Raw genomic sequence first — 16,945 nt, forward strand, 5'->3', positions numbered from 1 at the left:
GGCTACACGGATGATTGGATACAGTTAACGGCGATCCGCTTTAGCAGGAGAGTTTGATCTGAGGCCCCAGCAGATGACTTGAAAACATTTGGTCACTAATTAAACAGTAAATAAATGTTTTTAAACCACCTGGCAGGTTACATATCAGTAAATTAGAATATCCATCTCGATTAGGCTCGTTTGTCAGATTAAATTTACATTTTGATAATAACCTGTGGGCAGCTAATAAACACACCTTTCTGTATTTTTTTCTTTACTTTGTTACTGGTCTAATGTAACATTATAAACATTAATGTAATCTAAATGATGTGTTTCACTTGGTAAATTGAGTGACATAAATAAGTGAACTTTTAAATAATCACATTTATTTGTGATTATTTATGTGTATGTGAAGAGGAGATCGCAACACTGTCCAGGTGGAAGTTTAAATATAATGTCTATTAATGTCTTGTTAATTCTGAGACTTTATTGATCCATCTGAAACATAGTCGGCCCCTTAACATGTAATACAAACAGAAGTTAGACGCACAAGTCTATTTTCTTGCGTATTTACTTAAAGTGGTCAAACCTAAATATGTAGACTGAAATAAATACTAATATCCGGTTGAATGTGGCTTAGAAAGTTGCACGTCGACCACTCATTCTTGATTACCGAGCAGGATTGGGTAGCAAAGTCAGCATTTTTGATCTTGACTGAAATTTGCAGCTGCCTACATGGACAAACAAAATGGCTTCTATGAGAATATTTTATGGTTAGATGTGACAAAGATGCAGCTGTTTGGCTACAATTTAAAGAAATATGTTCAAAGTAAACAATCACTTTGACTACCAAAGAAAACGGTCACTATCAAGAACGGTAGCTGCTGAGGGTTTGTACTGGCGCCTCACACAAAGAAGGAAATTCTGCAGCTTCACTTCAAATCAACAACTAGATGGTTAAAACTTGGACTAGGCTTCAAAAAAAGGGGTTCTGCTAGAAACCAACCAGTTAAAATGTGGTCATACATCTGCTCCGCATCGCTAGATGCTTGTTAATGACCACAAGAACAAACATTAATCGGGTTGTACATAAATACTCAAACCTCTATACATCAATTTGATCCTGGTTTTAACAGAGAAAATATATCTTGACGGTTCACCTGTTTGTGGTTTTAAAAAAATTATTTAAAATGTTTTGCTGTACAAATGCCTCACTAAAAAGGATCTCTGCTTTGATATAAGTTAAACTGAAATGGTTTCAAATGTCACATACGTCACTTAGCTGCTTGGCGTTGATGCTGGCTTGGATGAGGACCGGCGAATCAGCCACTTGTGTAAACTTCACTTTGTCGGGATGTTGCCGGTAAGTTTTCTAAAAACCACCGAAGAAGAAAACGTGTCATGCATACAACTATAGATATTGACAGAAAGGAATCTTAATGAGAGCTTGAACGTACTTTACTGGAGAAAACTACTTACGTCACTGCACTGCTGAAGCTTCTTCGTAGCCTCGTACTCAGGTGTGACCGTTTGAGGGAAGAAGCATCTCGTTTTTATGTCTTCATATTCCGCTTTATATAATTGCTGGGGGGAAAATATGCAATTAGAAATTGTTGCTTTCAACGAGACAAAAAAAAATCTTACCTCAACATAATGATTTTGAGTGTAAAAAGTGTTCACACACGTACCTCGTTCTTAAATTCCTCAACTTTCTGGCAATGAACCATGTAGAGGTCTTCATAGCTGCCGATATAATGTCCCTTTACCTCTCTGTCATATTTCTCTTTGTAACGCATCTAAAATGTTACAGTAGACAAATTAGTGCATTAAAGTGAAAAAGAGGAATGTTTCTTTGATAAACCACGAGGTTCTTACATCAGAGAACTTTTTAAGCACTGAGTCCATCTGAAACTTTGGTGTGTCACAGTAGTTGATGCTGAAACCCCTGGACTTCTCATAGCTGGCCTTATATACTTTCTGTTAAAGAAACGAGAAAAAGAAGATAAATATTGAACAAAAAAATTAAATATATATATATAATGGCAACATAAATAATTAAAAGATAAGTTAATGTGTTTCAGAAACTGGTTAGAAAATAAACAACCTGGCTGTTTCAGTGACTAATAAGAGAAAATAACAGTAAATATCAAAATTTCGCAACATTTTAAACGCAAAAGAAAACAAACACTGGACTATATTTACGATAAAACAAATAAGAAACTGAATAGGACCCACATCACTAAGGATGGTGCCGGCGTATCTGAGCTGTCTCAGGAGCGGATTCTCTGTAGCGGGGAGTGTATTGTAGTCACACTGGGCTTTTGTCTTTTCAAACTCTTTCTTGTATTGGACCTGAAAGTAGGAACAGACACATGTGAGAGAAAACAGACAAGTAATGAGGGTCACTTACGCTGCTGATAACGTTGACCAGTTAAACAGTCGCCTGCTGAAACTAGCTAAGACACAGAAAGGTTTTAAACAGCATATAAAATATCCTTCTTTCCATTCTTTCAGGGTAAAGTCGTTCTAATGAGAAGTGTCAGAGTGATTGGAGTTTTCTCTGGTCGGCAATGAGCAAAACTAACCCCTCCCCCACTTATTGCAGAACACTTTTACCTCGTTTATAAGAAAGGTAAATTCAGCTCCCTGAAAACATTTCAAAAGTCAGAGTGGAAACTAAAATGGTGCCAATTATCACTGTTGGCAAACCTTACCAGAGCAGATAGCATAACTAACCAGATAAAATCATATTACTGTATTAAAAACAGCACAGCAAACAATATAATTCATTTCTACTAAATTTACTGGATTTTTTTTTTCTTGCTTTTGATCAGGTCAATGTACAAGATTAAAAAAAAATAACATAAAATCATCAGATACCAAGATTGCAACTACTAATTTTTGTGTTTTATTTGTTACTAACATTAATGATAATTGCTATTTTACTGTCTGAAATACAATCTAGTTAAATCTTGTTTTAAAATTTGGGTTTTACTCAAATCCATTACTAATTGAAGCATAAAAAGCTGCTTTAATGACATTTTAATCATCACCACCTTTTTAAAACAATGGTCTAAATAATTTTTTTGCCAAAAGTAACTTTTTTTTTTTTTTTTTGCATAATTAATCTTTGTAGAAAAAAATAACTCCGGCTATTATTTTAGGAAAGTGACGATATGCAACACGTTCACATTACGAGTGAACAAGCCGAAAGCTGCTTATTCATCTCTCAAAAGCTGGAAACAGTTGAAATGTTGGTCCTGTGCGGTGAATCGGCTTGTGAGAGTTCCTGCATCAGATTGGACTCGGCTGACTCATGCAGGGCTTTGACGGAGAGCTCAACTCGCTGTCAAGTCTTCCACAAATACAGGAAAAACAATCAGACGCCTTCCTCTGAGCTTACCTCACTAGCAGCAATGCGAGCCTTCTTGCATGCGTCGTACACAGGCGTGTCTGTTTGCATGAAGTAGATTTGGTCTTTGATATTCTCAAACTCTTGAGTGTATTTTCTCTGGAAAATGAAGTGGCACAACAATAAGACACAGGGGAACAAAAGCAGAAATAATGACATTCATCACAGCACTCACGTCGCTGAGATTATCCATTGCCATCCTGGCGATGGCGACGTCAAAGTAAGGCGTCTCACACCACTGACCCCTGACGTTTTTATTGTAGTCTTCCTTGTATTTAAGCTGTTGGGGGTGAAACAAGAAATCAGAGTTAATTGTTGCTCTATAGTAACAATGATAGACATATAACGGTGTCGCGGCCCGTTCATATGTTTAATAAAAACACAGGAGGAATCAGAAGAATCTCTGAAGCTATTGTTAGCCTGTCCCTTGCAGCTCAGTGAGGACAGTAATGCTAAAGAGCAGGTGGCTGGTTATTCCTAGCAGCAGCTCAGGGTTGGATGATGTCTGTGTTTCTATAACGGTACATAACTGCGGACGATTTTATCCATTTTTGTAGTTGTACAAGTCTTGCACGTAATGCCGAATTGAAAGAAAAATAATAATCTCACCAGTGATTCGTGTTGACTTAGGTATCGATTAATGTCACACATACCAACGCCTACACAAATAGAGAGATTTCTTCCCCCACATCTATAGGGGTAAATTTAACTTTTCTTAACGTATGAACTCATTAGAGCTCTACATAGTAATAAAACAGTCATTACATATCGTACAGAAAGCCTTACGCTGTCTCTTTAAATTTGTTATTCATACACTGTAAATATATTCTCTCTGTCTGGTTAATGCATGCACAGGCATAGCTGAACCTGAGATGAAGGAAGGGATTAATTCATCAACGCTCCTCCCTTTATTATCGTTTCCTTAATCGTAGAACGTGATTGGACGGAGTTGTGCTTACGTCACTGCGCTGATGGGCGACTCTCTTGGCCAGCTCCACCTCTGGAGGATCGGGCAAGGACGTGTACTTGGCTTTGCGCTCATCGTGTCCCTTCTTATATTTAATCTGTGGGAGGAAATTCATTAAGAGGGGTTTCATTTAAAGAAATGATTCAAGTTCAGTGTTTTTCAATTTGCAAGTCTGATGAAACAAAAGAAAATGATAGAGAGAGATGATAAATTTGAGTCGTGACGGTGGATGAAAAATTCATATTTGCAATCCTTTTAATTTGTACATAACTGCTAACCAAAAAAAAACAAAACATGCTATGTTGATGAAATTAAAAAATTTTTGTGTTTGAGGAATTTCCAAACAATAAATGTACAATGTACATCATATTATTTCCATACTGTGCTCCGTTCTGGATATAAAATAGAAACCTATTGTAAAGCATTGTGTACATTCACCCAATCAGACGTAAGACGGGGTTCAGTCGCTTCCCCAAGGACAACTGATAGGCACGTTGGAGTAAGAGGAGGTCAAGTTGATAAGTTGATATTTTATTTTATTGTTTTATTTGCAACTTTTGTATTTTAACTTAATTTATTCCCTGAGGTTTTATAATTCAACCTAATTCGGCTTACATCACTGAGGACCTCCTGAGCCTTGGCTACCCTGCGCAACTCAGGGCTGTCGCTGTAAGGGTAGTACATGGTCTTCTCCTCGTCCCAGACTTCTGTGTAAAGTCTCTGGAAGCAAAAAAGACATTTTTTTAAAATTTCAGAAATAGCAAAACTATATATATATATATATATATATATATATATATATATATATATATAAAAGTAAACTGTAACTGTTGAATTCCTGATTGAATTTACCTTGCTATAGTTAGCGGCGTTCTTCACAGCCAGAACCAGCTCAGGAGCGTCGGGAGGCAGCAGGTATTTGTCCTTCGTCTCATCCCACTTCTGTCTGTACAGAACCTAAAGCAACATTATCAGAGGTCAGTGCCAACATTTGATATCCTGCTAATCTGTTTCAAAATGTCCACACTCCCAACATAAGATTGAGGTTGCTTACCTTGCTGATCAGATCTGACACATGCTTGACGTGGACCACCTCTCTGGCGTCACCGCCGTACAAGCTGGTTGTCCGAGCCTTGTTTCCCTCCATGCGGTATTTCACCTGTCAGCAACAGGCTTTCGTGACTCATTTCGGTGAATATTTCATTTTTTTTTCTTTTTTTTATAAATCCAAAACAGCAATCTTTTTGTTCCTTTAGAGCGCGCGACAGGTACTAGTGATACCTCACTAAGCTGCTCCTGGGCCTTCCTGATGCGAATCAATTCCGGGGTGTCAGGGGTGAAAGCGGGAGGCTCCCCTCTGGACAGCTCATAAGCTTGGCGGTATTTATTCTGCCGAGGATACAGAATGAAATTGTCCAGTTTGAAAAGCAAAATACCAATATAGTAGGTAAAAGTCACGAGCTCCTTACGTGGCTGTACTGATCCAGCATCTTCTGGCTGTGGGCCAGATACGGAGTCATAAACTTGGAAGTATCGACCTTAGCCTTCCTTCTGACTTTCCTGGTGGGCAAGCCAGACTGTACACGGGAAGAGCAAAAACATCCATTTATTCATCACACAGGCGGATACAGGTTTGTTTAGTGTCGCAAACAGAGCTGCCAGGAAATGAAAGAGCTCTTTCAAAGCAAATGAAGCAAAAGGTGGAGATAAACCGACGGAGGAATCCACCGGGGCGAGGTGAGGCTAGCATCCTTCCAAGCTAACAAACTAACAAGCTTAGCCATTACCCTATTTACTTACCTTCACTAAAAAAAGAAAAGAAATGAAATTCTCACAAAAGACTTTATTTAGCATCAGTTATTCCAACATGGATGCAAGTTTGTGTCATTTTAATCAATATGTTAGAAAATCATGCAGGGTGAAGATATAATGAGTGTTAAGAGAACACAAAACATTCCTTTAGCCCAGGGGTCACCAACCTTTTTGAGCCTGGGAGCTACTTCACAGGTCCAGAGCAACACGAAGGGCTACTTTTCTTGGCTCAGCCTTTATAACAATAATACATATGATTACATGCCGTCTAATAATATTAATGTTAGGGACTATTCACAATAGTTATCAGTAATTATTACCATGGCAGCTATGGTTAATTGCTATTATGTGATCAGAAGCTCTTAGTTTAGTTTTAAGTTTGATTCCCTTTCTTAGCTTTTCTGTGTGATTCTAAATTTCCCACAAGTGACTGACAGTCTGGATTATTGCAGCTGCTGGACGCACTGTGAGATTTTCCTTTAAATAAAAGAAAAGTTATTGTATATTTTTATTATCCCTCTTTATTATTAACAAATTGTGCAGAGAAAAAAATGTCCGACAAATTATAAGGTAGCACAAAACTGTAAGTGCCCACTTACAGTGACCTGTAAGTGCGCATCTCTCCAATGCGCATCATGTGCGCGTCGCACAAAACCAGCGCAAACTTAAACCACTAAAGCAGCGAACCCTTTTTAACACAAACGATGCTAAATACTAATAAATACATGGAAGCGGAGCCGACCTGTGATCCACGGAAAGAGGAGGATGTTGATCCAGGTTCAGGTGTCAGACGTGCAGAGGAGGAGAAGGTGAAGCAACATTGTTTGCTTAGTTTTTACTCTTTTGGAAAACGTTTCAACTAGATTAAATTGTTTAACACACAGTGTTAGAGCGACGCTGAGTATGAGCGGCAGATGTCAGCTAACGGGTGACCCGCTAACTGTCCGGTTCGGGAAACATCAAAAAGCTCATAATCGGCGACCCGTCAGAACCGAACACGGTAAAAAGCTCAACCGGAATCCGAACCACTTCTAGAACTACGGGAGGTTCAAACCCCGCTCATTCAGTTTTAGCTTACAGAAAAAGCACCGAGCCGCCAAATAAACAAAAGCAAACTGACCAATAAGATTTAAGCTTTGGGTGCCCTTTGACCCCCACAGACTCAGATGTGCGCTACGTACAAGATGTTTTGACGCATAATATATTTTTTTCTCCACAATTTTAATTGTAAAGAGGGTTCGATAATTAAAATTTCGGAAATTTTATTTTATTTTTTTTACTTCAAGTTTAAAAAAAAAGACCTAAGAGCTCCTCCTACTCTAAGCTAGGCTAAGCTAGGCAGAGAGGGAGCAGCAGGCGCTGCTGCCCTCCGATAACATCCTGCAGGCGCATATTCTGAACTTTAACCATAGAAGAGTTTTATGCATAAAAATTTACATTTTAAATTTTTTTTATAATTAGCTTTTTTTAAAATTCTGAATATAAACAAATTTTACTACTTCAATGTAAAAATATTAAATAATTTATTTGGCAATGCTCTCTAATGAGAATGGCTATTTTTAGAACTAGCCCCACGGGCGACTGACAAGGGGCCCGCGGGCGACAGGGGGCCCGCGGGCACCACGTTGGTGACCCCTGCTTTAGCCAGTGAGTATGAGTAGCTTGGGGTTTGATAGGGGTTTGCAAACATGTAGAGACATTTTGTTTATTTTGATTTATACAAATTGCAGGAAGTCTAAAAAATTAAACTCCCTACTGGTACATGTCATGTGTTGTCTGTTGATGGTTTAGCTTGAAATGGAGACAAGAAGCATGCAGCGAGTTGTCAGGTAGTAATCACAGAAGAGTAACAGCTTGATTAAAAATACCAAAAATAAATAAATAAAAGGATGAATTTCTACACACGAGTTTGTAAAAAATAAAAATAAAGATCAGATCTGTTTTTTTTGTCATGTAACAGGGCCTCGCCTTGTTTCACTTCATATTTGTGAATCTTTTCCTTCTCTCTTTTTGTCCATCTTCTTTGCATACTTTTAGTGTAAAGTACACAGAATGCACTGCATCACTAGCTCTGTGTGAGTTTCCTATTCTGCTGGTTGTAGGGTGAAGTAAAACAATATAAACCGAACCTCCATGTTGTTGGGAAGTGAAGACGTGAGTCCAAGCCTTGTTACTCACAGCGTTAGTTGTTATAAAGAAAAGGCCAAGATTAGGTAAGTAGCCATTTTCTGACGTAAACAGATCGACACAAATGTCTGATTTGACTGCTGTGTTTGATTGTCTTTCCTGTTTTGTAGAGCAGCACTGTGATAAATCACATTCACGGGAAAAGAGGAAATCATAACCGAATGCCTCCTGATGAAAATTTGAAAAAGTCAAATTTATATGAGAAACGCTTCAATTTAAATCAATTTAAAGGAAGCGGTGGGGATCATGAGTAACTGAGGCAACGTTTGATTCATCTAAAAAGTAACCAAAACCCATAAACAATAAAAAAAAAAAAGTTGTATCTAATGATACAATCGTCTTTACAAGTAACATACAAACCCAGCAAGGTTAAACAACACGCTTGATCAAATTTGACCTTAGTTTTTGTTCCATTCAGGCATGCAGACAAGCTTTTCCTGTCCTGCTTGAGCTGGTGCACCTTGGGAGGAGGTGTTTTACCTGAGAGGACTTAGAGTGCTGCTCAGAGTACGTCGTTGTTGTTGTTGTTGTAATCTGCTCAACATATTACAAACGAAGGACAGACTTTTGGATTCCTCACCAAAACAAGTAACGGGAGAAACAGCAGATTACTTTGTGTGGGTTGAGGTTGATTTTTCCCACAGCTCTGGTGTTAAACAGCGACTGGCACTAGTGTGTTTTTTGTTTGGTTTTGTTCTTGAATGTTATCTGCCGGGGGAATAGCAGGAGATTCTGATCCTGGAAATGCTACAGACGAGTAAGAACCCCCTCTGGCTGCAAATAAGCTGTGATGTCACTGTGGCAGCAGTCGACCTGAGCCTCTATTAAGCAGAGGATTAAATGCGTTGATATTGTCTGTGCTATTTAAGCCGCGCTGCTCCCCATCTTTGATTCCTGAAATAGATTTAGAAACACCAGATGGGAATATTTCTATTTCTATTTATTTCATTCCCCTCTTGCCTTTGTTGACCAGTTGCTACAGCAGCGGCAGCAGCCTGCTTAATCCAAATTACAGGGTAATGAATATATTTATTTTTCCACACATTTACATTTGAGTGCTTTAAAAAACTGAATAACGTCCAACTCATTTTCAATTGAATTAGCTTAGCTGTATGTAAGACCTTTGCATAAAGTTGGTTTGATGTAACAAATTGTTGCTTTTGATGGAAAATATGACAAAAAAAACAAAAAATTTAAGCTTAACGGGGGACTATGTCTTTGAAACCTAGGAATCATTTTTTAATGATGATTTTAGTTATCTAGAAACGCCAGAGTGTTTTCTGTAAAAACAATTTTCTGTGTAAATGATGTTCTTTATTAGAAATTAGACAAATTGTAAAAAAAAAAATATGTAAGAAATACAGAAAATCCTTGGCCAGATGTGTAAAATGCACAACTTTCCTCCTCAGACACTGGCTGTTTGAAAGAAAGACGTTGTGTTATGAATGTGAAGCACATTTTTGGAGCCCCTTAACCCTAAACTTAGTACAAATTAATCTGATTTAATTTACAGATCAAAACGGCTTCACTGAGTTTTAAGTTTTCATTATTATTTTCCTGTTTTGTGACTGTGCTTATTTATCTTCAACGAAATCCTTCAAATTAACCATAAGTTGGATCGGACAACCAGAGCTGAGAGAAATAACATCTCAATCGTTTTAATCAACATTTGTAAGAGGCTTAAATATCCAAATCTATCAGACAGGGGAGAACCATAGGCATGGATGAACTCCATCTTTTCTTTGTTCCTCAGTGCGTCCATCCCTACTAAGCACAACTTTCACAAAAGTAAAGTTAACATGTTGAAGAAGTATATTGGAGCGTGATTTATAGCTCGTCTCGTTTTGCTGCCCTCGCTCTCTCTCCCTTTACGTCTCCATCTCTTCAACTTCTAAATTTGTCTAAACGCCACTCAGAGATCTCTGCTCTCCTTTTTTTTCCAGGTCAAAGCAATTTAATGACACTTTTAAGTAATAAAGAAAATAGAATAAAAAAAAAACGACTGAGAAAACTAAGACATAAATTGAATCTTGGCACTTATTCCAAAAAAATAAAATAAAATAAAATAAAAAGTTACTCTGTAGATTCTAAAGTAAGCTACGTATTTTTCATCATGTCTCCCAACAGCACCATGTTTCTCCCCATTCTGTAGATTAGACAACAGCCGTCCCACGTCCTGCGCAAGACAATGCAACTTTTCTCCGCAGTATAGATGAAAGTACTAGTGAAATCAGAGCGTATCGATTTTGCACCTGTCAGTGTGTCCCACCTCCCAAATGATTTGCATCTTTGCAGCGAAAGACGGCAAATCCGGTTGTTGATGTGTTATATGGGAGTCAAACTGACTGAATAAATACAGTTTTGGCCCGAGTCGTTTGGGCTCCCCTATAAGACATCAGCAGTACTGTGAATGTAGAATACAAGGTTAACCATAACCCCGTTTCCATTGGAAATTCAGGATTAATTGTTAGCCTTCTGCTTTCACTCTTCCATCAACCACTGTCACGGAGACAACAAACACAACATGAAGTGATGCACTGGTATAAGACATGTTGTAGGTACAGGCCTCATTCACATAACCTGGAGAAAGCACACTAATTCACATTTAGACAATTAAAAAAATAAATACCTTTCAGTATTTACAGATTCAAATGCATGTATTTAAAATCTATGGCTATTGCTGGTTGTTGCTCATGTCGTGCAGCCAAAGTATCCACAGTTTAGCAAGGAAATAAGTTTCATTTAAGATCTTAATGCTCCAAAACTGTTGTCTGATTTAAAAAGAAACTGCATGGCAGCAGGTATCGACATGATACACATGAAAAGCGCATCTCAAAGTATTACAGTCTAGGTAATCTGGTTGAATCTACAGATCCAGCAAATGATCCATTCAGTAAAAAGATGAAAAACAATTGGCAATACAGAAAACAGTCTTGCATGCCAGTTTTTTGTTTGTTTTTTTCTGCTAAGAGGTGAGAAGACATCCACTTACCACCCCCATGATTTCTTCATCTTCCTCATCTCCAAACTCGTCATATTCGTCTCCAGTGTCCGCCATTTTGGCAAGTTTTAAAAGCTCTGAACAAAACAGAGACGATACTTTCAGGCATTCACGGTTTTAACAAGAACAGAAGTATTAATCAGCCCGTTATTCTGGAACATACAACACTCTGCATGTCCCCTACTAGCAATAATAAAAATAATTAGAATTTTAAAAAATCACTCATTCAAAACTGTTAAACATTCCTCTCTCAGCTTAGTTTTTGGGGAAAACAGAAAAAAACAACGCTAACAGTAAAGTTCTACAGTATTTCCATAGTAAGGAAGCTTCACTTGCCATTCACAAGGGGCTCAGTCTGATTCCAACTCTGTGATTTGCCACACACCTAAATAAAATGACAAAGCGTGTGAAATGTCTCAACAGTAGTGTTTATCAGCGCATTCACATCAAGACAGGAAGGTTCAGAAGCTAATTCCGTGTTTTTGGACCCCCCAGTGCATCAAAAGACCCCCCTCCCACCCTTCTGCCCCTTGACATGCCACAACACAGCTGAGGGAACGGTGCCTCCTGGCTGAAGGTTGGCGACAGCTGCCCAACGGTGCTTCTGCTATTTGACATGTAAGCTAATGCCAGAGCCTGATTGGCTGACTGTGTTTAGCAAATGGAGATGCAATGCCTTCTGAGGCTGCAGGTTAAATATAGGGCGGCATATTAACTACCTTTTTTAGCGTCTGATTGCCAGATCTCGAGATTTAACTTGAATCTTATCTGTAAAACTAGGAACCATGTGAACCAAAGCCAACGTAGAAGGGGAAAAAAAAGAAAAGAAAAAGAGGCATCAGCTTGGTTTTAAAAGAGATCAAAGCGGTGAATGCTGCTGGGATTTCAGGTAAATCCAAAGCTGCGTCTGGCCCTGATGTTCCTTCACTTCCTCAAGATCTTGCTTGTTAGGTTATTCCTTCAAAACGTACGAAAGCATTCTTGCTTCTTAATCCACAGTCAACTCCTTTGGGATTCCTAAGGCCAGTGGGGAAAAAGAACCGGAGACACTCCAAGCTGATGGAAAGCCATGCAGGTGGTATAAAAACGTGGGATTTTGTAGATTCATCCTTTCCTTTGCTTACCAGTTATACTTAAGTTTATTGGTCTCCCAAAGACGCCAAAGCCTTCCCAGCCTCCCTCCAGAGAAACGCTGGGCGACAGCACACAGCTGCACTTTCTACCCAGGTTATCATGTGGCTGACGCAGCCAATCAGAGGCCCGACCTCTCAGGTTTCAAAATCTAAATATACCTAAGTGATCATTTCAGAAAGGAGCACCTGTCGAGACGAACGGATCAGCGGTACAGTTAACGAGGGAGGACAGAGGGAGCATGAGCTGTCAAGTCCCAAAAACACAATAGGGTCCCAGTGTGAATGTTGTGGGTTTTTATTTTTTTTTAACTTCTGTTATTTTCTTTGAAAAGTTCTCCTGAAGCTGAACAAGCCTGGGTAAGTGTATGTTTCTGAGTGGAGAGGGTGAACATCAGGGGCCAGGCTGTTATCTGATGAGGTCACCCATCAGCTGACCCAGAGCTGGCTGCATCCTGTCAATAATCAGGTCAGAACTTGGCAAACTTTTTTTCAAGTTTTTAAAAGTTATATATATATATATATATATATATATATATATATATATATATATATATATATATATATATATATATATATATATATATATTTTTTTTTTTTTTTTTTTTTTTTAAAAAAAGGTAATCTGCTGCACAAGTACCTAACCTTATAACAATATTCCCTCTCGGTAGAATTTTCCTTCCTCTTGCTGGGGTACAATTATGCATTTTCCAGGCACTTAATGTCATTTTATAGCAAAGGAAATTTGACACCTTGAATTTGGGCCTCTGTCTCTTTAAAAAGTCACACTGTTTCTGAAACTCGGCCTTCAGGAGGTCGTCACAACATGGCTCCTCTATTAACCCTTTAACTACGTTTTTACCAGCGTTGCTCTGAGAAGTAGCTCATATAACGAGCTCAGCTGATGCTCAGTTTGCTAATTGCTGCTGGCTAGTCTGAAGGGGCTGAGTGGAGGGGATCTCTGGGAGGTGAAAGCTCAAAAGCATGGAAACCGCACCTCTGAAGAGGAGCTTCGCCTCGAAGACGGAGCTAGGTCTGCCCAGGGGTTTTGCACAGCTGGATTGTTGCCGTGGGAGATTAAAAGGATTCATAAAAGACTCATGGGGTTGTGTGCCCACACTCTTAGATTTGTGGTCACAACATGACAAAAAGCATTAACACTTTGAACACAAGAACAATTTGTTCCTTTTTGGTTTGCTTTATTGTGAAAGGCGCTAATCTACCACTGGATTGAGTTTAGATTTAAACTATGGGAAATATCTAGAAAGCATAAAACTCATTTGTATCTCAGCTACGGCTTTTCTGGGTGTTTCTAAGTCCGACTGTCAGAGCGAGTTGGTGTCCGGTTTCCACAGACACCAACTCGCCAAGTGACTCGGTGATTAGAAATGACAGAATGGTTACAAGGAAGTAGTCGCCTAAATCTGCATTCAGGCCAATAACTAACGTTTATAACAAATGGCATGGTGATAAATTCATCTGACTACATACCTACGTTTATCTTGCCACCACACAAAGAGAGGAGGACGGTAAAAAAAAAAAAAAATCTCCAGAACTCGCTGCAAAGAGAGTCATCTCGAGGTCAGAGTGGGTCCATAATTATTTATATACACGTTTAATAGCTGTGGATTTTGCTGTTTGTAGAGCGTCCGTTACAATTAGATATTTAGTTTTGCTTTTATCATATATGATAAAAAGAGCACAACTAATATGCTGTGTTTGAGAGCCTTGTTTTAATTAAATATCTGCAGAGAACTGCCAAAAGAGCTGTGAAAGAAAATATTTTCACATTTTTTTATTAGATGACAAATTATATGTTTGTTTGTTTTTTCATTTTCGTTGAATATAAAATGTAAGAATTTCCGTCAATTTTCCCTTGTAAACTAAAATATTAATATTTTTCTTTATTAAGGAACCTGATAAGCAAAACAAACGTTTTCTCTTTTTAACTTAAAAAAACTAAGATTTTTTTCTAGCATTGGTTTTTTTTATTATTGTTTTTTAATGTCTCGGGTGGGGGGGGGGAGAAAAATATACGGTATGTAAGAGTTATATCGACTTGGCAGACCTGGACAAATTTATTCAGTAGAGCTGAAGGCAAATTGACCCTGCAGAGTGTAAATGCTAATGACTCTTATTGTTTGGGGGGTTTTTGTATGCCTTAAGGATTCTGGAGATTTAAATAATGTAAGAAGCTGGATTTAATGTAGAAATCATCTGGTCTTTGCCATAGAATTGACACGATGTGTAGGTTTTCTCTCTTTTTTAAATTTCTTTTTACCAAAACTGTATTTAAAAATAATGTGCTTCTTATTTCTGGCATGTCTATATACTCACTCTTAGTCCCAAGAGGAAAAAGAAGATGGACGGTAGCAGCTGAAAGTTTTTTCTCTCAGTTTTGAAGAGTCAAGCATCTCAAGAGGAATGCTGCTTCATTACAAAATAATAATAAAAAAAAAAACTAACCCAGGAGTTCTGATCTCATTTTTAAAAATAAAAATGTTTTTAAAAGCTGAGTTGCCAAATAAGAATTTATAATTTCTTTATCAAATATATTCTTTTTGAAATTTGTGTTTACTACGATGTAATCCAGGGCAATGTAAGAAACAGAAGAACAAAGTGAAAACAATATATGATTACTGGTGTTTACTCACAACAAAATTCATTATCAAATGATAATTGTTGTTTTATACTTTCAATTTCTGTATTCGTTTTCACCATTATTAATGTAATTCTCTAGACAGTCACCAATATGCTTAAATGCGAGGCAATTGTTTTAGGGATACAACTGAAAATCTGATTTTCCGATACGATACCCAATTCCTTTTATTTAAAACCGATTCAAATATCTCCTAATATTATATGAATAAGGATAAATTTTTCAAAACTAGACCTAAGTGCAGTATTTAAACTTCTATTCACAAAATCATAATAAACAAAATACTAGAACCGTCCTTGATTGAACTGTAGATTCAGCAAATTGTTTTAATTTAACCTATGAGGTTCTCCAAGGTTCACTTATTGGACCCTCACATTTTAACCAAATTCTCATTAACCCTGAAAGAAAGCTGGGATGTTTTAAAAAGAAAACTAAATACACAACCTATTCAGTTTTTCTTTAGTCGAAGCTCAATGTTATTAAAATCTATTTGGTTCATCATTCTTATTTTAGTTACATTTTTTAAAGCTTTTTTTGTTACAAAAAAATACATGTTTTTTTCTGGTAATATAAACAGTATACAGATTTCAAATGCTAAAGAGCATCGCAGTCATTCAGTGAAAGTTGCAGTAAAACAAACAAGCACCCAGGAGGGAGCTGCATGATGCTTAGTCACTGGAAAAAATGACTGATGACCAGTGATACCAGGACACAACAGCTGCAGTACAGACGACGACAACAGAGATACTGCCAGCAGCCAACCTCAGCCCATCAACATGCACAGAAAACATCCCAGTGAGGTAAGGAGTCTCAAATTAAATCATCTGGTTGGTTACAAAGTGACTCTGTAATGCTGGGATGGTTGTTTTTAATAATAAAGACCCTGTAAGCTAATCGATCATCCAGAAGTTTCTCTTATTCTATCTTCTTTTTAATTCATCTAACAGGCTTTTTACTAGAAATGCATGAGGCTTGAGACGGCCATGAAAGATGTTGATTTTGTGTCTTTTGAACTATTTGTATGTTAATTTTTGTGCTAAGTGTTTTGGGATCATCTTCATTCTGAAAGAAGTTATGAAGTCAGCAGTTCAACATCATTCCAGGACATTTAGAAGAGAAAAGGATCAGCAGAGTCAGATCTACCACCACACTTACCAGTGGACATGAGGTACTTACTCTCTTTGTTACAAGCCAAACTCACCTGGAGTGATTGTCGAGCTCATTTCCACTTTGGGCCACATCAAAAATCTGAATGTTCTTAAAGAGCTGGTTGTGTCAGAATCTGTTGATAAGAGCCATTAAACTGTTAAAATATGAATAAATGGCTGTTCCTCCAGGAGTTTGTGATTGTTTTCTTTTTGCAATGTGATGCCAATTTAGGAATATTTGTAAGGAATTTGAGATAATGTATGATGTTACATGTGACTTTACTACTTGACATTAAGGCTGAGGAAGCAGTCACTTAAACTCAATGTTTTTGACCAATTTTGAGAAACATTTGCAGTAAAAATCAGAAAAAATGTGGGGATCTGTTGATTTCGTGTGAATTTTGAGGAAAAACTGGAGGGACTTATTGATGTACGGTAATTTGGAGCCAAGAGGGTCCCATAAAAAGCTATGGCGGGCCAGATTTGGCCCTGGTTCCTTTAGTTTGACACATGTGCATTATACAGTGTGCATAGTTATTAGGAAGGTTTTAATTTTATTTTTACCTACTTCAGCTTGAGCTAAAGTAGGCATCTTTACTAGTTTGATCCAACCCATCCATTGGCTCTTGACAGAACTGGTTTTGCCCATA

General features: G+C 37.8%; 1 protein-coding gene across 18 annotated transcripts in view; it reads right to left on the reverse strand.

Annotated features, from left to right (window-relative positions):
* neb (nebulin) overlaps positions 1-12,602 on the reverse strand; it is a 66,009-nt gene extending 53,407 nt beyond the window's left edge. For 17 of the 18 annotated variants that reach the window (XM_081600470.1, XM_081600527.1, XM_081600517.1 and 14 more), the window contains exons 1-17: positions 12,483-12,602; positions 11,695-11,743; positions 11,350-11,435; positions 8,838-8,891; positions 5,828-5,935; positions 5,640-5,747; positions 5,413-5,517; positions 5,211-5,315; positions 4,974-5,078; positions 4,351-4,455; positions 3,567-3,671; positions 3,383-3,490; positions 2,215-2,331; positions 1,855-1,956; positions 1,668-1,775; positions 1,459-1,563; positions 1,253-1,351 (exon numbers count right to left, since the gene is read on the reverse strand). In XM_081600470.1, coding sequence (XP_081456596.1) covers positions 1,253-1,351; positions 1,459-1,563; positions 1,668-1,775; positions 1,855-1,956; positions 2,215-2,331; positions 3,383-3,490; positions 3,567-3,671; positions 4,351-4,455; positions 4,974-5,078; positions 5,211-5,315; positions 5,413-5,517; positions 5,640-5,747; positions 5,828-5,935; positions 8,838-8,891; positions 11,350-11,415 — 1,500 coding nt within the window. In that variant the 5' untranslated portion in view covers positions 11,416-11,435; positions 11,695-11,743; positions 12,483-12,602. The remainder of the gene's footprint in view (positions 1-1,252; positions 1,352-1,458; positions 1,564-1,667; positions 1,776-1,854; positions 1,957-2,214; positions 2,332-3,382; positions 3,491-3,566; positions 3,672-4,350; positions 4,456-4,973; positions 5,079-5,210; positions 5,316-5,412; positions 5,518-5,639; positions 5,748-5,827; positions 5,936-8,837; positions 8,892-11,349; positions 11,436-11,694; positions 11,744-12,482) is intronic. The other variant, XM_081600465.1, reaches the window with a different exon arrangement.
* Positions 12,603-16,945: the final 4,343 nt, after the last annotated feature.

This window comes from Poecilia reticulata, chromosome 2 (assembly GCF_904066995.2).
Source record: "Poecilia reticulata chromosome 2, P_reticulata-male-v2, whole genome shotgun sequence".
Lineage (NCBI taxonomy): Eukaryota > Metazoa > Chordata > Actinopteri > Cyprinodontiformes > Poeciliidae > Poecilia > Poecilia reticulata.